The sequence below is a fragment of the Sorex fumeus genome, unplaced genomic scaffold (genome assembly GCF_029834395.1).
Source record: "Sorex fumeus unplaced genomic scaffold, SorFum_2.1 ptg000006l, whole genome shotgun sequence".
In the NCBI taxonomy this organism is placed as follows: domain Eukaryota; kingdom Metazoa; phylum Chordata; class Mammalia; order Eulipotyphla; family Soricidae; genus Sorex; species Sorex fumeus.
This window is the reverse complement of record NW_026606063.1, coordinates 47189946-47216532: the sequence shown is the minus strand read 5'-3', so window position 1 is coordinate 47216532 and position 26587 is coordinate 47189946. Positions and strand designations below refer to the sequence as shown.

Genomic DNA, 26587 nt, shown 5'->3' with positions numbered 1-26587 from the left:
CCTTGTTTCTAATGTTGGCTCCATCTGTGTAATTTTATATTAATTCCTTAACCATATAAACCCTCAAGTGTCTGAACTGTTAAAAAAGAAACAATAATCCCTGAAATGCTATTTCACAATGTGGTTGTAAAGATCAAATAAAATCACTTATATAAAAATTCTTAAAGTTGTACTGTTGGGCAAGAGAGACAGTACAGTAAGCAGGGCATTTAGGTGACCCAGGTTACATCTCCAGTAAGCAGTATGGTCTCTCCAGGCTACTAGGTCTCTCAAGCCTACTGTGTTCTCTAGGTGACTATGTTCTCTCTAGCCTACTAAGTAGTGATTCTCTGAGCACAGAGTCAGGAGTAAGCCCTAAGCGTTGCTGGGTGTGGCCAAAATAATAAAACAAAAAATATATAAATTGTATTTTTAAGTAATAAAAAGATATTATTTTAATCACCCTCTTAAATAAGAGGCCTGTAGTACTAAACAAAGAGTATTGGAATCTGCATTTGTTTTTAGCTAATGTGAATTTGAAAAACTGTCTTTTGTAAAAGGGTAAGAGACTGGGGACTGGAGAGAGAACTTAATGGGTTGGAGCACATGTTCTGCATGCAAAAAGCCAGGGTTCAATCACTGACACTAAAGGTCCCCTGAGGACAGCAGGAATAACTTCCCAAGATGGTTCGGTGGGAGATGGGGTTGGTCCTAAAGACCACTGGTGTGACTCCAAAAATTAGAAGAAAATGAAAGTTACAGTGACAAATGAAGATGATTTTTAAAACTACAAACACTATCAATTTATTTCAAACCAGAACTTTAGTACATGCTTTACATGTATCACCTGTTTAGTTCCCAATAATTCTAAGCATAAGAACTAATTTCCACAATTTTTTTTTTTTTTTTTTTACAGACAAGGAAACTGAAGTACACAGAGAGACTCTGTAAAGTGACAATGAGTAAAAAAAACACCCGGGATTCAGATCTAAACAGTAACTCTCAAGTCTACAACTTCAACTTCAACTACTACAAAATAGATTTCACACTGAAAAGGCTGCAGGGCTTGAAACAATATGGAGCCATTATGCCACTTAAAAATTTTTTTTTTCATTTTTTAATGAATTACTGTGAGATACAGTTACAAACTTACAAACTTTCGTGATTACATTTCAGTCATACAATGATCGAATACTCATCCCTCCACCGGTGCCCATTCTCCACCACCAATGTTCCCAGTATCCCTCCCATCAGACCCCCACCTCTCCCCACCCCTCTGCCTCTGTGGCAGGCACATTCCCTCTTACTCTCTCCCTTTGGGTGTTATAGTTTGTAATACAGGTACTAAGTGGCACTATACCACTTTTGATTGTGTATTTAGTTTTCTTGTTTCATGAGAAACATTATCTACACCTCTTTATATTTAGTTCCCGATACACACACACACACACACACACACACACACACACACACACACTGCTACAAAATATAAACAAAAAGTTATCATGGTCTCAGAGATAGCACAGCAGGTAAGGTGCTTGTCTTGCACACTACTGACCCAGTCTGATACCCAGTACCATATATTTTCCCCCAGCGCTATCAGGAGTGATCCCTGAGCACAGAACCAGGAGTAAGCCCACTCTTCCCCATTAAAATTCACAAAATTTTAAATTCTCCATAAGAATGGAAATATGTTACCCAACAATATTTATAATTCACAATAAAGGGGAACTAGAAAGTCTATTTTATTTTCTGTGGAACCAGAGATCGTCCCAAGTCTTATGCATGCAAGGAATGTGCTTTCCTGCTCAGCCACAACCCTGGCCCAGAAGACCTATGTTTTAAATAACTGAAAAAACTACTGAAAGTGTGACTCACCCAACAACAGCATATTGTTGTCCCTCTACAATGAGAACTTCAGCTGGTTTCCTTTCTTCTGCAGCTAGAGTAAAGCAAATAAATGAGAGACATGGGTACAAGAAGAAACAAAATCAGGAAGTGCTAAGACAGTTTCATTTTGGGTCCAGGAACTATCTTATTTCTGAAAATAAATATCCCTTTTTGGGGAAGCTATTTGGGACAGAGAAAAGTATAACAGGTTTGGAACCCAAGAGAGTTCGGTTTGAGCTTCAATGCTCCCAATTACTTGTATGTATGACTTGAACTTGTGCAATTACATAAATTCTTTGAGTTTTAGTATCTATGTTCATTAAACATGAATAATACATTTATCTTTCACCATGGCTACTATTGAAAATATCTAGACACTGCCTATCCTCTGTGACTCTTAAAAGATAGATAAGTGCTTTTTCCCTCTGGAAAGAAAGATGGCAGTCGCTTTGGAGCTTTGTGGAAAGCCAGGTATGAGCCAGTCGTGGTGGGGCGACTGAAAACTCATGGGAAGGGGGGCGTTCCCGGCTCGTTCTTCACGCCCTACCGAGGTCAGGAGTTGCCCCCCACGAGAGGCTCTCCGGCACGACCATGGCTCCAGAAGCACAAGGACTTAATGCAGAGCCCGGCAGCTTGCTGCAGAAAAGTAAATGGACTATGTGTTAATTCACGCCACCATGCCTGCCCGGAGGGGAAAGGGTGTTGCTCCCTTCCACCTTTTTCCCTCTGGAAAGAAAGATGGCAGCCGCTTTGGAGCTTTGTGGAAAGCCAGGTATGAGCCGGTTGTGGTGGGGCGACTAAAACCTCATGGGAAGGGGGACGTTGCCGGCTCGTTCTTCATGTCCTACCACAGTCAGGAGTTGCCCCCCACGAGTGGCTCTCCAGCATGGCCATGGCTGCAGAGAACAGAAACCAATCTCATAATTATCTGACTCTCAGCAGAAATACTTCCAGGCTTAATAAGTAAAATACCAGAGATCCAAAATCATTTGATTCTTATAACCAGCTGTAGAAAACAAATTATTTCACAATGCCTTTTCAGCATGTCTGATTTGGGGGTATAAACTCTAAATAATAATGGTGCATCTTTTGTCGAAACAATGAATCTAATCAAAGTAGACAGAGTTTTAACTAGAATTCATCTGCCTCATAGGCATTAGGAGGGTTGGGAGGGGGGGTTTATTGGGGTTCTTGGTGGTGAGAAAAAGTATTGGTGAAGGGAAATGTGTTTGATAATTGCATGACCGAGACTTAAACGTGAAAGCTTTGTAACTTTTCCCACAGTGATTCAATAAGTAAATTAATTAAAATAAATAAATAAAATGTACGTAGAGTGTCAAAACAATAGTTTATATAAGTTTTAAAAAAAGATAGATAAGTATTTTTTAAAAAATTATTAGTATGCAAAGGCATAAGAACCAGCATTTCAACTGACTGTCTTTAATTATCAGAATACAAATTAATTTTGTTAATCAGTAAGGAGATAAAAGAGTTAATCCTCAAGATTTTAATCTATATTTTCAATTTTTTACACATACTTCTTATCATTCTAAAATATTAGCATGTTTAGGTAAAAAAACAGCATATTAAGGTAAAAAGATCACCGTCATGAGTCAGTCAAATTAATGAGACTACCATGGGCATGTCATCCCCTAAACTTTAATTCCCTTGAGCTCTGAAATATTAAATGTATTGCTTGAAAGAAAAGAGATTCAGTGTTATCCAATTCCTAATCATAATGCACTATGTAGACTACATAAAATTGTGTTTGCTTTGGGGAAACACCCAGCAGTGCTCAGAAGCTACTCCGTTTTTTGCTTGGGGTCACTTCTGATAGTGCTCAGAGATCCATGCAGAGCCAGAAACCAAATTCAGGTCTCCATGCAAAGCATGGTTGAACTCATTGAGTTATCTCTCCAGATCCACATTAAATTTTTAAGGACGTGATTTTTTTTTAACCTATTCTCTAAACTTCAGAGGAAGCAGCACAGCACAATAAATAAAGAGAAAAAAAATCTAAAGTCAATCTGCCTGAATTTGGATTCTAGCTCTGCCACTCCCTAATTATGTAACATTAGGAAAACTGATTTTCTTTTAAGAGGGGGAGGGCTTATTAATTTCCATATTACTTAAATGGGAATACTAGCAGTAACAGCAAGTAGCTCATGGACCTGTAAATGACATAACAAAGTGAGTACTTGGAAAAAAACTGCTGAGTAAATGTCAAGTAAATATCAGTAACTTCTCTCCACTAACCTTAATTTCCCAATGCCTAGCTAAGTACTACCAACTCAATAAATAGAGAACAAATGAATAATAACTAAGGGGAATGTTAACTACTGAAACAATGGAGAATGGAAATATACTTAATCCCTTTAATTCTTCTCTGCTCGATATGAATTAATCCAGTTTATACCTGTTCTTAGCTTCTTCTCTCATCGTAAAAAGGTAAAAGGTAAAGGCCCTCCCGTTGATCGTCGATTTGCTCGAGCGGGCCCAGTAACGTCTCCATTGGAGACTTTGTTGTTACTGTGTCTGGCATATCGAATACTCTCGGTAGCTTGCCGGGCTCTCCGAGAGGGGCGGAGGAATCGAACTCGGGTCAGCCATGTTGCACAGCGGGTAGGGCGTTCGCCTTACAAGCGGCCAACATGGCCGACCCGAGTTCGATTCCTCCGCCCCTCTCGGAGAGCCCGGCAAGCTACCGAGAGTATTCGATATGCCAGACACAGTAACAACAAAGTCTCCAATGGAGATGTTACTGGGTCCGCCTCTCATCGTAGTGGTAGAAAAAATAGTCTTTCTCTTAAACTCTGGATTCAATTCCAGGAAGCCTGCCCCACAGTCACTATCTCACTCATCCTAAATAAAACTTCCTCACATATGCAATAAGCCATAATTCAGCTTCTCCTACTTTAAAAATGTCCCCCAGCTGTACAAGGGTTAAGGTACTTCCCTTCCCAGCAACAGATGTTTGATCCCCAGCAATGTCAGGTATGGCCCAAGCACCTCCCCCAAATGCCAAAGTCCCTAAGTGGATTAAACAGTCTCTCTAACTTCTCTTATCTGCCACTTTAACACTCACTCCCTTTCACATCAAACTTGTTAAAAAAGTGGGCTGTCGTTCCTCACCTGTGTTTACTTATCAGTGAACTATAATCTGAATCTGTTATGCTATCAATTACTAAGATTGCAAATGGAGAACAAATGAATAATAACCAAACTAGTATATGTCAAACTAAGCAGTCACTACCTGATGTAACACATTTTGCCCCTCTGATGTCAGTATTTAATACATAGAAGCTTACTAGTGTTCCGCGCATGAATACTTATGTCTAAGTAGCATGGTACAGTGGTTAAAAGCATAGCCATAAAATTATGTAAGTCTGGTTTTAACTTCCTGTTCATTATTTACACAACTTTTCTTAATCCTTTGAAGCCTTAAGCCACCTCACTATCAAACCAGTTTAACAACATCTTCACCATAGACTGTTAAGAAGATAAACTGAAGCAATAAATGTAAAATCATGGCCTCACTGTATGACATATGGTTAACAGTCAATAAACAACCTTAAATGGCTATAAATAACCACAGATATTTTCCTGTCACCTACTCAGTAATTATGTTAAAATTATTAGCTCAAAATCAGCCCTTTCAAAAGATATTTTACAATTAATGAATTATTAAGCATTAATACAAATTAAACACTCAATTTAAAACTCAGGGGGGAAAAGTGTAAAAGAATATGCATACCCCCTGATTTTTTTTCAGGTAAAGCAATCTTTCCATCTGATATAGAATCAACGAGATCCTGAAATTCTGCAGGAACATCAGCTTGCTTCCAGCGTTCATTGTCTAAAAGGAGGCTATTCAAATGTAAAAAGAAAATGCATTTTAGTACAAAATATTAAAAAAAAAATAATAATATTTCAATGGAATCTTCTTGGTTGAAAAGAAAAGGAAGTTCTGAGTAAGACTTTGGTCTTCTGTTTGAGTAACAATAAAGGCTACATATACCTTACATTCAAGTAGAGTTCATACATGATATTGGAGTTTTAATAGCTTTGAGGTGTTGTTAAGTACATAAGATTTTTGAAATACCTTAATAAATTTAAATTATTCGCAGACAATACAAATATTTTCAAAAAATTCCGTTTTTATATCCTTAACCAAACTGAGACAGGATCCTGAACATAATTAATCTGAGTAGGAAACATAATCTAGTAAGAATCTTCCTGAAAATAATGTTAGAATAAACAACTTAACTCCACTTTCAAAATATAAATTTCATAATTCCTCCCTAATTAAAAAGAAAAGATAATATGAAAAGGTTTTGGTTGGGCAATCAATTGTTTCCTCTTTTTTTGTCTGTTTTGGGTTTTTCAGGGGCTACACCTGGTGGTGCTCAGGATTTAACTGCTGGGGACTACTTGGGGTATCAGCGATCAAACCTGGGTCTGCCACGTGAGTATCCTACTGGTTGTACTATTGCTCTAGCTCCTATTGTTTCCTCTCTTAAAGATAACTGTGTTTAGTAAAGAAAAGGAAAATTACGAAGAACAGAATGAATATGGCAGTGATACCTGAGCTTGGTTTTTCTTTCTTCATGAAACCTATTAACAAATTTATTAGCTTGGCTTTGAAGTGCTCCAAATAGAGATGTACTTTTTCTTCCACAGATCTGCTCAGTGTCTAAAATAAATGTTTCCATTAATCTAGAAAGTGTAATGAATTCCGTGGAATTTAGCTTCTCAAGAAAACCATCCTAAATTTTAAGGATAACACAAAAATTATGAGTTAATATAAATATCAAATACGGATAATCTATAAAACCAAGTTAGTTTAATAAATGCTAATTACATATTTTTTAAAAATAAAAAATAACTACATTAATTCATAATTTTAACCATTTTTTAACAAAATTTCCCAGTTAAAAAACTCATTCAAGTTTAAGATGCCTAAATTTTATTCTTACAATACACGGTCCTCCAGTTGTTCATCGATTTGCTCGAGTGGGCCCAGTAACGTCTCCATCATGAGACTTCTTGTTACTGTGTTTGGTATATCAAATACGTCATGGGTAGCTTGCCAGGCTCTGCCGTGCAGGCGAGATACTCTCGGTAGCTTGCCAGGCTCTCTGAGAGGGGTCTTACAATACAGTAGCTCAATTACATTCAGAACAGACTGTAAAGTTTTATTAACTGGGCAGCTATATACAAATTTATGTATATATAACATTTATGAAAGTATTAATTTAAAAGTATTAATTTAACATTAATATTTAACATTTACAGTTAAGGTGGTATATGTATATATTTTTTTTTCTTTTTTTTGGGGGGGTACATTCAGCTATGCTCAGGGGTTACTCCTGACTGGGGATCCCATATGGTTGAACCTGGGTTTGCCGTGTGCAAGGCAAACGCCCTACCACTGTACTACTGCTCCGGCCCCAAGGTGGTATATTTCTTTAAAGACCTTTAATCACTGATTTGAAAAGGATGCTTTAGTTTCCCTATTTTGTTTGAACTGTTTTACATTTAAGTATCTACCTCACATACCACTCTAGTAACATCAACCTTATAAAATGTTATTTAAAAAAAATATATATATATATGGAGGTCTGGAGTGATAGTACAGCAGGTAGGGTACTTGCCCTGCATGCAGCTGACTCAGATATGATCTCCAGCATCCCAAATGGTCCCTCAAGTATTGCCATGAGCATCACTAGGTGTAGCCCAAAAACAAAACAAAAGAAAACCCACATAAAATAAAATATGTACCATGGAGAACAGTCATAAGCATGAATATAATTCCAGATATTCAAAATATATATACTACATATAAAATATCTAAAGTTTTTTTCTGGATACTCTATGGATACTCTATGTGGTGCCCACGGCAGAGCCTGGCAAGCTCCCCGTGACGTATTCGATATGCCAAACACAGTAACAACAAAGTCTCCAATGGAGACGTTACTGGGCCCGCTCGAGAAAATCGATGATCAACGGGAGGGCCTTTACTTTACTTTACTTTTACTATGTGGTGCCAAGGATCAAATCCAGGTTGGCCATGTGCAAGGCTAGCACCTTACCCACTATACTCTTTCTGTCCCCATAAAATAAAGTTTTACCAACATAACCAACCTTTGCTCTTGACATGAGAAATTTGACAGCTCGATCATGACATATATCTGAGGCACTATACAGTAACTCCTGGATATTATTTGCCAGCTTTCCTAGTTCTAAATCAGTTAATTTCATGTCTTCACTGATTCTGAAAATGAAAAGAGGTTAAATCAGAGAAAAATTTGAATGCATTACTTTCCACATATGACATGTTAATAAAATGCAAAATGCTATTAAATTCACTTCTGAATAAAAATTCTGTGGTACATCATTGCATAGTTTGTGAGATGATCCATCACTTATCTGATGCTCAGACAATATTTGACCCAAATCTTCCAACGAAGTAATTTTCTCTCTGTGCTGACTACCTTTAATATTTTAGCTTAGACTGGAAATTTACTAAAATTAGAGCAAAAAATTTTAGTTTTGGGACAGTTGGTATCTGTGGTAATCTGTGCCATGCACTTCAATGTCCCAGTAGGTAGAAAGGAATATTAGTTTATGGCAAATAGGTCTGTTCTTATAATTATGAATGACAGTTTATACTCAATTCAATTAAATTCATTTTTCCTGAGTATCTACCATATTTAAGTGCTAGTTGGGAGTAGGTTACTCCTCAATGAACTTATAATAGAAACTGAAGGACAATTTATAGGAGGAATGTAAAGGCCTTTCTTTTTTCCTTCCCCAAGCCCCTTTTTTTTGCAGTGCTGTGATGCAAACTAATGACTCATTTACGCAAAGCAGGTGCTCTACACTGCGTTACATTCCCAGCAAGGCTCTGCTTTTTATTTAAAAAACAAAACAAAAACACCCAGGTTTAATTTATGACATAAGACCATTGATCATAAGCCAACAACTCAGGTTAGTGTTAACATAAGCCAAGTAAAGTGCCATAGCATTAATAATTGCTTTTTCAGTTGAATTAAAAAAATTTTAAGGGGCTGTAATGTATAATAATTTGAGGCAAACTATCATTCTATCTGAATTAAGATGTTAAAGAATGCTATAACCACTGTCCTTAAATTATTCACAACAGAATAAAACAACACACACACACTTTTAAAAAGCAGAGTGGCTGGACTGGAGCAATAGTACAGTGGGTAGAGTGTTCGCCTTGCACGAGGACAACATGGGTTCAATCCCAAGTGGTCCTCTGAATAGCACCAGGAGTAATTCCTGAGTGCAGAGGCAGGAGTAACCCCTAAGCATTCCCAGGTGTGACCAAAAAAGCCAAAATAAATAAATAAATAAATAAAAGTAGAATGGCAATCTAAAAATACTGAATTTTTTATTAATCATTTATTTTTAATTTTACTTTTTAAATGATTTCTAAATTTGAAAGTTGAATTTTATCTTTCATGCTTTAAAAATTACCACCCCCCCACCCCAAAAAAACCTCACAACCATATCCCAGCTTAAAATTAAGTAAGCTTGTGGATATATTTTAAAGAGAATTAAAATCAGGATATAAAAAACATATCTGCACAACCATAGTAGCACTATGCACTACAGCTAAGAGATGGAAAAATTTCAAGAGTGAGAGGTGAAAACATAAAGGAAAAGGTGTTATATGCATACAATGGAGTAAAATTCTTCCTTAAAAAGAAATTGAGAGGCAGAGAAACAGTATGGGTATAAACTGCTTAACTTGCAGGTGGAAAATCCAAGTTCAAAATGTGACAGCATACATGGCCAGAAGGTCAGGAACACTTCCAGTCAGGAGCACTTCCAGAGGTCACACACCTTATTAATTTCCTAGATATATACTTAGTGGAAATGAGCTTACTATAAAGTATAAAGATATGTACAAGAATCACAGCATACTAAGGGGATATAAGCTAAATTTCATCATAAGTAGAATGAATAAATTAATTGTGGCATAGGTATAAAATAGTACTATTGCGGCAACATGGGAAGATGCCATTGTTGACAACATTGACGAGGAATACGATCCACTGGTTCAGCACCTCCATGAATGTGTGAGGAATGCCAAGAGAGAGATAGACACAAAAAATCGCCTATCTTCGAAAACTCTTGAGCTATTTCGCCAGCGTGGTTTGGCGCATGCCTCAGGCAACCGCAAGCTAACGTCCGAGCTCGCAAAGCAGTGCAGAGATGCGATCAAGGAAGACCTCAAAGAGAGAAGAGCAGAAGTACTGGTAGATGCGGCAGAAGCCGGGAAAAGTATTCGTAACGCCCGCCTGTCCTTCGCCAACTACAAGACCAAGATGACTGAACTCCGACGTCCTGATGGATCCATCACATCCTCCAGAACGGCAATGGAGAAGATTATCCATGACTTCTACTCAAATCTCTTCGATAGCCATGTCCACTTGCCGACATACCAAATTCCACAGGATGGATATGTCGTTCCCAACGTTCTCCCTTCCGAAATCCGACACGCCATTTCGTCGGTAAAGAAACAAACAGCACCCGGCCCAGACAAGGTCAGACCTGAACACCTGAAGAACCTGCCGTCAGTACTCATCAATACACTGGCTCGGCTCTTCACTTGCTACCTGTCTGAATGCAAGGTTCCGTCCCAATGGAAAACCAGCAGGACCGTACTACTGTTCACGAAGGGAGACATCCATGACATTGGCAACTATCGCCCGATCTGCCTATTGTCTGTCATCTACAAGTTGTTCACTCGAGTCATCCTAAACAGGATTGGCAGAACACTAGATGAAGGACAACCATGCGAGAAAGCCGGGTTCCGCAAAGGATTCAGCACCATCGACCATATCCACACGATAACCAAGCTCATTGAGGTTTCTCGGGTGTTCAAGATGCCGCTCTGTTTAACGTTCATTGATTTAAAGAAGGCCTTTGATTCTGTTGAGACGGAAGCGGTCATTGAAGCCCTAGCCAATCAGGGCATTCAAGCCCAATACATCAGGATCCTCTGTGAGCTGTATTGCGGATTCACTACCAGGATCTCACCATTCTACAAAGAAGTGATCGTTGATGTCAAGAGAGGGGTGCAGCAGGGTGATACCATTTCACCGAAACTATTCAGTGCCACCCTCGAGAACATCATGCGACGACTGGAATGGGAAGAAATGGGAGTGAAGATAGATGGTCGGCAACTACACCACCTCCGCTTTGCTGACGACATTGTTTTAATAACACCAAACATCAGCCAAGCGGCACAAATGCTGGCCGACTTTGACCGTGAGTGTGGAAAGGTAGGACTACAGCTGAATCTTACGAAGACAATGTTTATGAGAAACAACCTCGTTCCTGATGCCCCATTCGCTCTCAACGGAACGACCATCTCCGAATGCAACAGCTATGTGTACCTAGGTCGAGAAGTCAACATGACAAATGACCTGGCACCCGAGCTGCGCAGGAGGAAGAGAGCGGCTTGGAACGCCTTCAAGAACGTCAAAGAAATAGCTAAGAGGACGAAGAACCTCCGGCTCCGGGCACATCTCTTTGATTCCACTGTTCTTCCTGCATTAACATATGCCTCAGAGACCTGGGCCCTACGCAAACAAGATGAGAACGCTATTCAGGTTTCCCAAAGAAGAATAAAAAGAGCTATGCTTGGAATATCACGTTTCACTCAAATGAGAGAAAGAATCCGGAGTTCTGACATCTGTCGATGATCAAGAATCAGGGACGCTGTCTCATTTGCCAAGGTGTTGAAAATCAGATGGGCTGGTCACGTAATGAGATTTAAAGACAACCGCTGGACTAGAGCTGTTACCGACTGGATTCCACGGGATGTCAAAAGACCGCGTGGCCGCCCACCTACCAGATGGTCAGACTTCTTCGTCAAGATCATGAACGATCGGTTTGAGGCTCTTCATGTTCCCAGAGTGAACAGATGCCATTGGGCTACACTAGCACGCAACAGGGACAAATGGAGACGTTACTGGAGCCCGCTCGAGCAAATCGACAACTAATGGGAAGTTAAGTGATTAAGTGATTAAGGTATAAAATAGAATACTTAAAAAACTACTACATGCCAAAAAACTTAGAAAAATATACAAACATGATGTTGAATTAAAGAAATTAGAAACAAAGAACATGACTCCACTTATGGTTCCATTTATATAAATCTAGAGACAGAAAAATTAGGGTTCAGGAAGTAGTACTAATGTCAAAAGCAAAAGCCTAGCATGAGAGTGAGGCTCAGGGTTTGATCCCAAAACCTTATGACTCTCCACTCCAGTACAACAAATGAAGTTCTGAAGCCCTAAATCTCAGTGTAGCCCCAGGCTCCCTGAGCACCACTGAGGAGGTATGTGAGCCCTATGTGTGTGGGGGGCGGGGGCGCGTGTAGTGGGGGGTTCTGGAGAGGGGCAGCTGGGAAGAGAAGAAAACAAAAATTTGAAAGGTTTTCTTTGGGAAGGAGTGAAGGTATAGGGGGAAAGGGTGTTTCTAAAGAGCTGATAATATTCTATTAGTTAATCTCAGTGATTATATCAGTATGTTCACTTTGTCATATTAATCTGTGTTCTTGTACAATTGCTGCCATTAGTAATGCATTTTTAAATATAAGTTGTCTGTTAGAAACCTATTTATTTGTTGTTACTGTAGTGCAGGGGCTCATAATTAGTGATGTGGGGTATGCCAGGACCAAACCCATGATTTCACACATACAAAGTATATATTTAACCTCATGACATACCCACCAGTGACTTTAAATAAGCCACCACACACTCTGAAACTAGGACATTTTCATTAAATGGTTACTTTTAGTCTTAAAATTCTGTAATTCTCTTTGATTAAAACTGAGATGTTCCAAGTCTGCCAGAGGGGAAAGGGTGTTGCCCCATTCGCCCTCTCTTCTCTGGAAAGAAGGATGGCGACCGCATGGGAGCCTTGTGGACAGCAGGTATGAGCCGGGGGTGTGGGGGCGACTAAAACCTCATGGGAAGGGGGGCGTTCCGGTCCGTCCTTCACGCCCTACCGAGGTCACCAGTCACCCCCCACAAGCGGCTCTCCAGCACGGCCACAGCCCCAGAAGCACAAGGACTTAATGCAGAACCCAGCAGCTTGGAGCAGAAAAGTGAAAGGACTATGCGTTAATCCAGGCCATCAAGTCTGCCGGAGGGGAAAGGGTGTTGCCCCATTCGCCCTCTCCTCTCTGGAAAGAAAGATGGCGGCCGCATGGGAGCCTTGTGGACAGCAGGTATGGGCCAGGGGTGTGGAGGCGACTAGAACCTCATGGGAAGGGGGGCGTTCCGGTCCGTCCTTCACGCCCTACCGAGGTCACCAGTTGCCCCCCACGAGCGGCTCTCCAGCATGGCCACAGCCCCAGAAGCACAAGGACTTAATGCAGAACCCAGCAGCTTGGAGCAGAAAAGTGAAAGGACTATGCATTAATCCAGGCAATCATGTCTGCCCAGAGGGGAAAGGGTGTTGCCCCATTCGCCCTCTCTTCTCTGGAAAGAAAGATGGCAGCCACATGGGAGCCTTGTGGACAGCAGGTATGAGCCGGGGGTGTGGGGGCGACTAAAACCTCATGGGTCGGGGGGCGTTCTGGTCCGTCCTTCATGCCCTACTGAGGTCACCAGTCGCCCCCCGCGAGCGGCTCTCCAGCACAGCCACGGCCCCAGAAGCACAAGGACTTAATGCAGAACCCGGCAGCTTGGAGCAGAAAAGTGAATGGACTATGCGTTAATCCAGGCCATCAAGTCTGCCGGAGGGGAAAGGGTGTTGCCCCATTCGCCCTCTCCTCTCTGGAAAGAAGGATGGCGGCCACATGGGAGACTTGTGGACAGCAGGTATGAGCCGGGAGTGTGGGGGCGACTAAAACCTCATGGGAAGGGGGGCGTTTCAGTCCGCCCTTCACGCCCTACCGAGGCCACCAGTTGCCCCCCACGAGCGGCTCTCCAGCACGGCCACGACTCCAGAACACAGAAACCAATTTCTTAACTATCTGACTTTCAGTAGAAATACTTCCAGGGTCAATAGGTAAAATAGCAGAAATCCAAAACCAACATTTAATTCTTGAACCCAGCTGTAGAAAGCAAATCACTTCACAATGCTTTTTCAGCATGTCTGATTTGGGGGGGGGGGGTAAACTCTAAATAATAGTGGTGAATCTTTTATTGAAACAATGAATCTAATCAAAGCAGATAGAGTGTTAACTAGAATTCATCTGCCTCACAGGGACGGGGAGGGGTGGGGGGTGGGGTTTTATTGGGGTTCTTCATGGTAAAAAATAAGTATTGGTAAAGGGAAATGTGTTTGATATTTGCATGACTGAGACCTAAACCTGAAAGCTTTGTAATCTTTCCCACAGTGATTCAATAAATAAAAAAAAAAAAAAAAACTGAGATGTCCAAACAGTAGGGGCGGGTAGTGGTGGAAGAAGAAGCCAACTAGAAGTGATGTAAGGATAGTAATTGAGGGTCTAAAGCACGTTAGTGGTGGTGAAGATTCAATAACTTTGTACATTAATGTCACAAATTTTAATGCTATTGTGACCATGTTACCAAAACTACAATGTTTCATTAAAAAATAATGCCTGCAATTGTTAGTTCAGTGTTCACCTCCTTACACTTTCCAAACATTTTTTAAAAGATGCACTTCACAAAATTAATTTTTGATATGTTTTCTTTCAGTAAACTGAACAATTTTATTTAAACCAGAATCAAAATCTTTTAAACCGGCAGTAATTACCATACTCACATAATATCCACACCTCCTGGAGTAGCATAAGATGACGTCTGCTCTTTGCTGGATGAAGAATCAGTAGTACATTCCGGTTCAGACACTGAGTCACTGCTGCAGGGCTCGCTATTTGGAGATGCATTTCTTTGCGAGGTAGAATCCATTGCTATAGGTGTTAATTCTCCTTCACTGAATGTATCACTTATAAACATGCCTTCATGGATTAAATAAGCGACCTCGGTGTCCAGTGAATTATCTTTTGTAGTATTCTTCTGCTGTGAAATTTCCTCCAATTCTCTAGTTCTTTGATTTTTGTCAAGAACTGAGAGAACAACACTGTGAATAATGTTTAATGTTGCCTACAAAAAAAAAAAAGAAGGAATTTTAAAAGAATTTTAAACAACTTGTATTTAAAGTTTTCAGAGTAAATTCTGTGTATGTGCTTATAACTTAGTTAAGATCATGCATATAGAATTACTAAAAGTGTTTATTACCAGTAAAGGTTACTTGTTGAAAGAAGAGAAGTGGGTTTTCCTCCTAAAGCTAAGGGACAATGCTCTATGTTTTCATTTATTTTGCAAATGAAAAGGTCCCCTAAAATTTATTACATAAACATTTAATTAGATTACACTAAATAAAAACATTAACTTTCCTACTGTCTAGCCTCACGCATGATGGAACTGGCAGAGGAACCTAGGTGTGCAGGACCCAGGGCGTAGATCTCCAAGTCTGCTCGGAATGGGACTGGGGCCTCCTCTGCCCAGATCCCCCATCTTCCAGTATGTAGGTGTTACACCCACCAACTGCCCCCAGTGCCATGTAAACGGCCAAGACCCAGAGACTATAAAACCCACCAACTGCCCCCAGTGCCGTGTAAATGGCCAAGACCCAGAGACCATAAAACCCACCAACTGTCCCCAGCGTCGTGTAAACGGCCAAGACCCAGAGACTATAAAACCCTGCACCCGGAAGTACGTGGCTGCATTCATGTCCGCACGACATCTAATTATCTAGTTCTTACTCTGGAGAACCTGGCAGACTACCAAAAGTATCCTGCCCACACGGCAGAGTTCGGCAAACTCCCCGTGGCGTATTCAATATGCTAAAAACCAGTAATAATGATGGGTCTCATTCTCCTGACCCTGAAAGAGTCTCAAATGTGGCTCTTTTTAAAATCTCAGGGCTAGGACAAAGGAGACGTTACTGGGGCCTGCTCGAGGCAATTGATGAACAACAGGATGACAGTGATACAGTGAACTTTCCTACTGTTGGAGAACCAGTAATATATCTGCTCTTCAGTAATGTATCTGCTTAGAAGAAAAATATCCCTATTTTTGTTTTTTAATTTTTTGTTTTTTGAAGGTAACACCTCAGCGATACTCAGGGGGTACAGGGACCACTCGTGGCAATTCTTGGCCAACTGGGCTGATGTTTCAGTACCTAGACCTAAGGAGGTGATGCTCCTCAGGCCCTGTTGTGCTCCCCAAGGCTACATCTGTCAATGCTCAGGAAGCTGGTCACGTGGTGCTGAGGACTGAACCAGTGTAGGAAAAATTCCAGCTTACAAATCTCACCATGTGTATTCCCTATCCAATTCTCTTTTCTTCTGTTATGGCTTATCTCACCAACTATTCTCTAGGCATTTTTCTTTTTTTCTTTTCTTTTTTTGGGGGGAGGGAAGGGCATGAACTCCACATTACTTTTTTATTTTATTGTATCACTATGAGATAGAGTTACAAACCTTTCATCTTTGAGATTCAGCCATACAATGATGGAACACCCACCCCTCCACCAGTGAACATTTTCCACCACCGATGTGCCAGGTATTCCCCCCCCCCCCACCCCCAACAAACACACATCATAGTCCTCACCCTGCCTCAATGGCAAACAATTTCTCCAACACTCTCAAACATTTTGGGCATTATGTTTTGCTCAACCATTCAAGTCTACCTACTGGGGCAGACGCTAGATAAAATATTTTCCATAGCTTTTTTTGAATATCATGAGAGCTAGCGCAGCCACAATTGTAAATGTAGGTTGGGTTCCAGAGACATCTCTGTATGGCACTAATCCATTTTTGGATTCAATTGGGAGTCCCTGGGCCAGGGCTGTTGGTGCATTAAGATGGCATCCAGAGGCAAATTGTGGGCCTGACAGCGAGTCTTCTGGGCGGGTGGGGACCCAGGAAGGGACAGCCCGGGTCCTCTGCTGCCGTGCAGCCTGGAGATTTAGTCCTGAACCTGCATACCTGGGCCTTGCTTGTGGAAGCTCTTGGTCACCGGGATTCCATCTGGAATAGGCATTTCCAGGCACTTTGATTCTCTATTCATTCTTCTAAACTTTCACGATTCCAATTTCAGTACCTTAATTGTTTTCTTTACTTGGAATCCTTCTCATATTAATGTTTACATACATATTTTCTTCTTATCATTCCAGTACTTGCACAATCATGCAAGAGACCTTATCTGACTCTTCTCCCAGTAACTGTATTTTATTACTCAGTTTTAACATTCTTTCTTTTTTTTTTTGTTTTTGTTTTGGGGCCACACTTGGAAGTGACCAAGGCTTACTCTTGACTCAGCTCATGGATCACTCCTAGTGGGGCTCAAGGAACCATGGATTGAGCCCAGGTCAGCTGTGTGCAAGGCAAACACTCTTCTAGCTCTACCATAGCTCTGGCCCATTATCATTGTCTTTAAACATTTCAATTTAGGTTTCCTTCACTAGAATGGGGTTTTGTTCATTTAGTTTGGGGGGGGGGGGTAAATCTGATAGTTCTCAGGACTCACTCCTGGCTCTGTGCTCAAAGAATCACTCACGACAGTGCTAAAGAGATTGTAGTGCCAAGGATTGAACTGGAGTCTGAACTTGAGTTGGTCACAAACCAGGCAAACACCTTACCCACTGCACTCTCTGAGGCTAGACTTTTAGTTCCATAAAAGACTGAAATACTAGTTATACTTAATGGAACACAGGTGATACTCATTCTAGGAAAAGCTAAATGAAATAAGAGCAAATTAATATCATCATAGACTATTAAATAAGGGCTACTTGCCAAATTTAATATTCATTTTGCATTCTTAGGTTTTGGTACTCTCCCTCAAAATCTTTGATTACTTTTTCAGGAGCCACATGGCTTAAGGAAGCAGACTCATAATTCTAAGGAAGCAACTTCAGTTCTCTAAAGACAGGATGAGTCTAAATAAGTCCAATCAGTATATGGAATCATTATGGCCTTAGCTGAAAGCAAAAAATATATAGACAGATTGAAAATTACAGAGAAACAAAATTAAGATTTGGTATCATTAACCTTTCCATCAGACACCCTAAAGACTGATTCATCTCTTGATATTTTTTAAACTGTATGAACCAATAAATTCCCTTGTTTAAAATACTATGAATTATGTACTGTTATTTTAAATTTTAAAAAAATTCCAAGTGCAGAGCCAGAGAGATAGTACAGCTGGTAAGGTGCTTGTCTTGTATTCAGCTGACCCAGGTTTGATCCTTGGCACCCCACATGGCACCCTGAACCTACCGGAAGTGACCCCTGAGCACAGAGCCAGAAGTAAAACCAGACACAGTCAGATGTGACCTCACAAACCAAAACCATAAAAAAAAAAACCTCCAAATGATACATGCATAGCCTACACAATACAAATACAACATATAGTACAGATTCTGTGCATTCAAGGGCTAAAATACCAAAGTGTCTATGAATACTATAGCTTTTAATTTCTCCATCCTGTCTCCAACTTCACAAATGACATTGCAAATGATCTCCCAAATCCCACAGGAGTGATCTGTGAGCACAGAGACAGGAGTAAGCCCTGAGCACTGACTGCTATCTGTGGCCCAAACACCAAAACTAAAAACCAACCATAAAAATAGGGACCCGTGGTGGTGGAGGATGGGCGCTGGTGGAAGGATGGGTACTTGATCATTGTATAACTGAAACCCAAGCACAAAAATTTGTAAGTCTATAACTGTACCTCATGGTGTTTCACTAATTAAAAAAAAAGGAAAAAAATAACCACCTTAAATTCAGCTTAATAGGAGGTATGAAATATTAAAAAAAAAAAAAAACAGGAGCCCAGGGTAGGAGCGATCGTATAGCAGGTAGTGTGTTTGTCTTGCAAACGGCTGACCCAGGTTCAATCCCCAGCATCCCATATGGTCCCCAAACACCCCCGAGTGTGATCCATGAATACAGAGGCAGCAGTCAGCCCTGAGCACAGCTAGGTGTGGTCCAAAAAAGAATATATAGGGGCTTATATTTAGCACCAGCTAAATATGAGTCTAAATAAGTTCAATCAGTATATAGGGGCTTATATTTAGCACCAGCACATATTGTCAACAATTTTCCAAAGTGGTTGTACCAATTTAAAAAAAAAAAAAACAGTATTTTAAGGGATCCTGGAGATGGCTCAAATATCTGGAATAGCAAAGGGTTCCAGGGTGAACTCTATGCATGCCTAAGACCCCAAACTAATCCTGGAAATACATGAACCCCTGAGCAATAACCACCCCCCTCCACCCTCCAAAAAACCCAAACCAAGTCTCATGAGAGAAAGTATTAAAATGTTTTATTCTAATATGATTCGCATGTAAATTATATATCTGGGAAGCAGAAAATTTATGTGTTACTTAGACAAACAGATAATCACATAAACTTACCTTAACTCTCTGAAGGAAATTTGTAAACTTAGAGAATATATCCTTGAGCAGATCAAACCACTGAGGAAAATTCAACTTTCTCATCTGATCAGCAAGCCTAGGAAGAGAAAAATATCCAAACAAAAATAATCACAGTCTCTGGGTCAAAATAACATTTACAAATTACAGAAAATGATACCAAATAATATTAAGTACCAAAAGAATAAAATACAATTTCAAGCAGACACTTACCTAAAATAATAAAACTGGATTAAAGAAGTCAATCAACTACCAAATAACTCCTACTTGTTGAAACATCTCTAGAACTAAAGTATACTAAATTAAAAGGACGAGGGCTAAGGTTCAGTGGTTTAGTGACAGTACTTAAACCCCATCCACGTTCTAATTTTCTCTCAGAAGCAAAACCATGTATGACACATGAAAGTTTGTACACATACAAGCCAATATTATAATGACATTTACTATATTATTCTTGTATTATGATTTTATTTAACTAGTTTAGTATTAAAATACTAAACCAATATTTTTATACTGGCATTTAATAACTACAACATAAAAAATGAATACAAAATAGAATTTCCTAAAGATATTTTATGGTACACAATAACTTATTTTTCCAAATTTTTAATGAATATTGCTACAGCTTGGAGCTTATTCTCAAAAGATTCTTCTATACTAGAGATTTAAGAAGTACCCTGAGAAATCCCAAGCTAACATTTACACTTACTTCAAAACAACGTCTGTATCTATTTCTTCTATCTGTGAAATTTTATTAATCACACACTGCAAAATTAAAAGAAAATTTTTGGTTAATACCTCAGAATTCTAAGAACATATTTATTTATATTAAAACCTTTTTCTACTTATGATAAGTTGTTTGCAGTTGTTTGCTACCAAGAACTTTTTTAGAAATGTATTTCTATTGAGTAAACATCTAGGAATAGAACTGCTAAGTCACAATACGTGTGTATATTTAGCACCAGCACATATTGTCAACAATTTTCCAAAGTGGTTGTACCAATTAAAAAAAAACAACAGTATTTTAAGGGATCCTGGAGATGGCTCAAATGTCTGGAATGCATGCTTTACATGCAGGAGCTCTGTACTTAATCCTTGATACTTTGCAGTTCCCTAAGCACTACAGGTATGACCCCAAAACAGAAACAATACAAAAAAAAAACACCAGGAGCTATTCCAAAAGTCTGGAACACATGCTTTTCACATAGGGGGTCCCCATGAGGAGTCCCCTGAACACTAGTAAGTGTGGCAAAATAAAATAAAAATAGAATGTTTTAGCCAGTGTTTAGTAAAGCGGTAGCAACTATGATTTTCTCATTGCTGTTTCTTTCATTTATACATTGAAATTCTAGCAATCCACCATGCTCAAAGGAGGAAAGGTGATATACATGATAACCTTTAACTATTGCAAATCACAGTTACTAAAAGAGGAGGGGGGAGCTATGTGAGAGAGAGAAGAAAAGTGTCTTAGAAGCAGGCTTAAAAGGCAGAGGGCAGGATGGGAAGCTGGTCAAATTGCTAGTGGGAATAGTATAATGGTAAACGATTGTGTGTTGGAACACTGTATGACTGAAACCCAATCTTGAACAACTCTGTAAGTGTGCATCTCACAATGATTCAATTAAAAACAAAACAAACAAACAAAAAAACCTAAAAAATAAAGAACACCAGAAAAATTCTAGTACTTCATTCCAAAGTTGCCCATATTCCAGCTCAGGTTTAGAATTTCTCCACTTATGGTACATACAGTCCACTACTGAGTGATTCACACCCCTCTACCGTTAGTGTACAATTTCTCACTTATGGTGCAGTCCACTGTGGGGTTACAAGCATCACAACTCAGCGTGCATAATAATCTCTCCTTTACTATACAATACTCAACCCTAGAATTGCCTGTGTCCTTTTTCTAAAAAAAAAAAAAATCACTGTGAATTACAAAGATATAAAGGTACTTATGACTGAGTTTCAAGCAGACATCATTTCAACACCAATGTCCTCACTTTATCCCTCCCTCATTGTCCTAGTGTTCCCTTCCCTGACTTACCCCCCTATCCCAGATCTTGTGCCAAGCTGCCTACTGAAGATCTTCATTTCCATTGCCATTGGAAATTTGATATTCCCCTACAAGGTTTTTTTTTATATCCCACATATGAGAGAGACTGTTCTAAGTCCTCTCCGTAACTGATTTCACTTAACATTATATTCTCCAGATCCAATCATATTAGTCAATTGCATGACTTTATCTTCTCTTATGGCCAAGTAGTATTCGACTGTATATATGTACCATTGTTACTTTATCATCCATCTGCGAGCATTTGGATTGTTTTCATATTTTGGCTATTGTATACAGTGCTGCCATGAACAGAGTGCAAATGTCTTTCCTGCAATGTGCTTTTGGGTCCTTGGGGTATACTGTTGGAGTGGAATTGCTGGGTCATATGGAAGTTCAATACCTAGTTTTTGAGGAATGTCAAAAAAGGCGGGACCAGTTGACAATCTCACCAATAGCGAATGAGGGTCTTTTCCCCCACATCCTTGCTGGTGGTTGTTCTTTTTGATGAGTGCCAGTCCTTGTGGTGGGAGGTGATATCTCATTATTGTTTTAATTTTGCATTTCCCTGATGATCAGTGATATAGAAATTTTTTTCATATGCCTTCTGGTCACTTTTATTTCTTTGAGGAAGTTCCTGTTCACTTCTTCTCCCCAGATTTTTCATAGCGCTGAATGTTTTTTTCTTATAGAGTTTTACCAGTGTTTTCTTTATATACCTCAGATATTAACACTTTGTCAGATGAGTGGTAGGCAAGCACTTTCTCTCAGTCTGTGGGCTGTTGTTTGGATAGGTATCATTTCTTTTGAGGTGTAAAAACTTCTAGTTTAATATGTAGTCCTATTTGTTTATCTTTGCTTCTATATACTTGGTAGGAGGAGTGGAGTTTTATCCTTAAAGATGTCTCTATCTTCAATGTCACGAAGTGTTCGGCCTATATATTTCTCTGTGTAACATGGATACAGGTCCACATTGTTCTTTAGGGCACAAATTTCCTTTACAAGCAAGAATTTCTATTCTCTGACTCTTGAGATTCACATTCTCCTTAGAGCAAGTATACTCAGTAAAACTAGTTTACTTCAAAACACAAACCAAAAAGCATAGGTGCATACAGTTAACCTATAGTAATGATCAATTAAGACTAATATCTATATTAAACTTTCGTCTTTTTCAAAGCTAAACAGATCAACAGGCTGGCATGCCTACTTTGCATACCTGAGGCCAGGTTTGATGCTCAGCACAAGGTCTCTGAGCCCTGCAGGGAGTGGCCCACAAGCACTGAGCTGGGAATAGTCCCAGATCACAGTTGGGAGAGGCTTAAAATCAAAGAAGAAAAAAGTCTTTTTCATATATAGAAAAATGGAAGTTCAATTAATAAGATTTCTCCAAGTAATAAAAATCTAAACAAAGACCAGGAAAGACTAAAATATACATGGATTTTAGTTTATTATGAGAAGTTCTTTCTTTTTCTTGGCTATTGGACCATACCAACCAGTGTTCAGGGGCTACTCCATGCTCTAAGCTCAGGGGTTACTCCTAGCAATGCTTAGAGGACCCCAGTATGTTAGCAATCAAACTGCAGCAGCCTGATGCAGAAAATGCAACAGCTCAGTCCACTGAGCTTATTTTTCTAGCTCCTTAACAATAATTTCTTAGAAATCAGAGAAAGAAGGGAATAATTACCTACAGTTGGTGGTAGAATAAATTATTAAAATCATTTCGGAAAGCAACTTAGTCCTATGTATCAATTTAAAAATATTTTTTATTTTCCCACTAATAATTCCACTTCCAGGAATTGGTTTATGAGAAAAGTCTCAAATATGAAAGATAAACAGAACTTTATACTAAAGATGTCTGTCAACATTCTTTACAGGAACTAAAAACAAACCCAAATATTCAATTAGAGGAAATATTAAGTAAATTAACTATCATAATATGGACATAAATTCAGTCATTAAAAAATTAATTTCCCAAAGGCTTATAAAATGAGAAAATGCTTATATTATGATTCTGACTATAATATATATCTATGTATACAATTCAAATTCATATGCTCAGTATAAGAATTAAAACATCAATCAAAATCTATACATAACATTATTTGCAAAATGGTACTCTAAGCTACAGGACAAGGTTAATCTTTCATATTTCTATACACTCCTATCACTATGTTTAAGTAAGAAAATGTTACTAATATATCGCATTATAGTAGTAAAATTAAATATCACAAATGATTCTAAACAGTAATAGAATTAAAATGTATTACCTGTTTAATGATATTCTTTGCTGTAATGATCATTTCTTCACTATAGATTTCTAAAAAATTAAGTTTTCTTTGTTTTAAAAGCCCAAATACAAGAGATACTAGTCTTTCCTGTTAAAAAAAATGAGATTTCATATGCTAAGTAATCTCATTTAGATAAATAAATATAAATATTCAACAGTGAAAGTTTTGGTTTTATGGTTCTTTTTTAACTTTTTTTTTTTTTTTTTTTTTTTTTTGCTTTTGGGTCACACCCGGCAATGCACAGGGGTTACTCCTGGCTCTGCACTCAGAGGACCATATGGGATTCTGGGAATCGAACTCAGGTCGGCCACTTGCAAGGCAAACGCCCTACCCACTGTGCTATCGCTCCAGCCCCTTCTTTTTTAACTTTTAAAAACTGTTTATAAAAATTTTTATTTTTATTGAATCATTGTGAGATCGAACATTACAAAGCTGTTTATGATTAAATTTTAGTCATACAAAATTTAATTAGTGTTCCAATAACCATTCCTCAACCAGTGTAGATTTCCCCAGCATCAGTGTCCCCTTAACCACCCCCCTCCACCCCCCATGGCAGGCACGTTTCTTCTCTCATTATCAAGAATATATCTTTACCTACTTTTAACACCCAGATCTTGTCCAGCGTGATCATTCCCAGCTATTACTGTCATACTGGTCTCTTCTCTATCTTACCTACCCTCAACCCATTTAATCCTCAGATTTTTATTAAGCATGTATATCAAAGTATTATACATAGTATTATAGTAGCTTAAAACCTCCAGATATCTTGTCATATTTTAGAATCAATGTTCTAAAACAGGTGAATCATATTCTACTATAATGCTTCAAATCAAGCTGGTTTGGGAACTAAAGACGGTTTTTTTATTTGAATAATTGTAATACCATTTTTGAGGGCTGGGGAGATAGTATAGGAGTTAATACCCTTGCCTTACATGAGGCTCACCCAAGTTCAATTCTTGACCCCATACATGGTCCCTGGAGCACTTCCAGGAGTGATCCCTGAGTGTGTTCTAAACTACAGCTGTTAGAATTTAACACTGAGGATATCAATTTCACTGCATAGTCCAAAACACATACCTCTTCTAAAATCTGACAATCATCTTCCAGTGGTCTATTTAAATCATTATGAGAATAAGTAGAAAATTCTGCAATCATCATTTTATCTATCAGTTTTTCTAATTCACAAAGCTGTGATCCTAAATGTCTACAAAGAAAGAGAAAAATGTTATACTTGGTCATTAAAATCAAAATCTACTCTTAGGAATAGCAACCTAGTAGCCAAAACTTTTTCTGCACACAATATCTGTGCAATAATGGGATGTTTCAGTAAAATGGTGTTCTTTAACTTACCCAAATAATTGTGACAACTTATCATTTCCCAATTCTATTTTTCTCTTTATATCTTTAATCCCGAAATAGTTAATATTTTAATGAGAAATATTTCATCCTTAAATTTACAGAGAAAAAAATATAAGCTGTATATTAAGATAAACTTATTTGGGCTCAAGATATATAAGACTATATAACCTTCATACTGTCCTTCAACAGATATTAACCTACTGGGAATAAATATCCAACACTGTTCTTACCTTTTTTCCATGTAGCTTTAGACAACTACACTTTACCTCAGTATTATTGGGCCCATCTTATAAGTCACGAAAAATAAAATAAGTGGTGTAACTTTTAGGGTAAAAATTAAAACCAATTTTAGAATTTGTGTTTAACACAACATTTAATCTTTGATTCTATATCTCAATCATTGTCCTATTCAGAAAATAAAGCCCTTTACTTTGAAGACTTGTCTCCTGATAACCTTATACTCATGATATTGCAGTAAATGAAAGTAAAATAAATGCTTCACTGATTATATAAGTCCATTTTTCTATGATAGTGACAAAATTAATTGTATATATTTAAAGTAATACCACACACACTTAAAAGAGAAACACTTAATTTTTTGTATGTGAAAAGGAAACTAAAAAAATCATTTTCCACCCTGAGTTCCATGCTGGGAAATCCAAACTAGGTTTCAAAAAGCCACAAACACCTAATAGCTGACTGAAAATTTTTGGTACTATTATATTTTTATGGAAAGTCTGTTTAATCACAGCCTTCATAGAATCTCAGAAAGATTTGTAACCCAAATTTTTTTGTAAACATCCAAATCTAGATTAGGTTCCTCTCTACTGTTACAGCTCCACACCAAATTCTTTATTGATCTTCAAGTTGTATTGCATTGCAATTTAACTACCTAGTAATTCTCTCCCTTCTGTCTGCTGCTAAAGAGAAATGGGGAGGCTTGGGTATCTTTATTTTGTTCAGAGCATTCTACTGAAAACTGATAAGTAATAGGTGTTCATCTATTTTCCATCCTCCCTTTTATTCCTCCCCACTTCCCTGTCCTTTTTTTGTGGTGCAAGAGATTGAACCCAGGTCCTCATACATGCAAAGAATGTGATTTTCACTGTCATTTCTTAGTCATGCATGTAATTAAATTTGAGCCAATTTTTTAAATGCTTTCTAAATATGCTAACTGCATATCCTTGGTTAATAAGAATTTATAATTCAATTAAAATAAATTTAATTTGAAACTAAGTAGTATAAGGTTTAGTAGTATAAAGTAGACAGGAACTTCTGCAAACAATATACTGTAAGTATGTATGGTCAAAAAAATTTTCCAGTCTGCAATTAGTTTAACTATAGTTTATACATTTTGACAAAATCTGATGTAAAATATGTAAAACTATAATATTAAAAGTATTTTCAAGTAAGAAGTTAAAAGAAATTGGGTCTTTTTCATCACTACAAATAATTTTTCAATGTAATAAGCAGATTTCAAATCAGAAACATTTTAATAATTGAAATCTAGTCAGGAGAGTTTAAAATTAGATATTCTAGCATTCCTTTCTCTACCATGATCTACTAT

The 26587-nt window shown here is 38.4% G+C and overlaps 1 protein-coding gene across 3 annotated transcripts in view; it reads right to left on the bottom strand.

The window, feature by feature from the left end:
- Window positions 1-26587, bottom strand: part of VPS54 (VPS54 subunit of GARP complex) — an 80617-nt gene that overhangs the window by 22237 nt on the left and 31793 nt on the right. For all 3 annotated transcript variants that reach the window (XR_008794555.1, XM_056129969.1, XM_056129970.1), the window contains exons 8-16: window positions 24739-24865; window positions 23641-23748; window positions 20033-20088; window positions 19306-19402; window positions 14647-14987; window positions 8014-8143; window positions 6454-6635; window positions 5624-5736; window positions 1858-1921 (exon numbers count right to left, since the gene is read on the bottom strand). Coding sequence is in view for 2 of the 3 variants with exons in the window: in XM_056129969.1 (XP_055985944.1) it covers window positions 1858-1921; window positions 5624-5736; window positions 6454-6635; window positions 8014-8143; window positions 14647-14987; window positions 19306-19402; window positions 20033-20088; window positions 23641-23748; window positions 24739-24865 (1218 nt within the window). In the remaining variant the exon portion in view is untranslated. The remainder of the gene's footprint in view (window positions 1-1857; window positions 1922-5623; window positions 5737-6453; window positions 6636-8013; window positions 8144-14646; window positions 14988-19305; window positions 19403-20032; window positions 20089-23640; window positions 23749-24738; window positions 24866-26587) is intronic.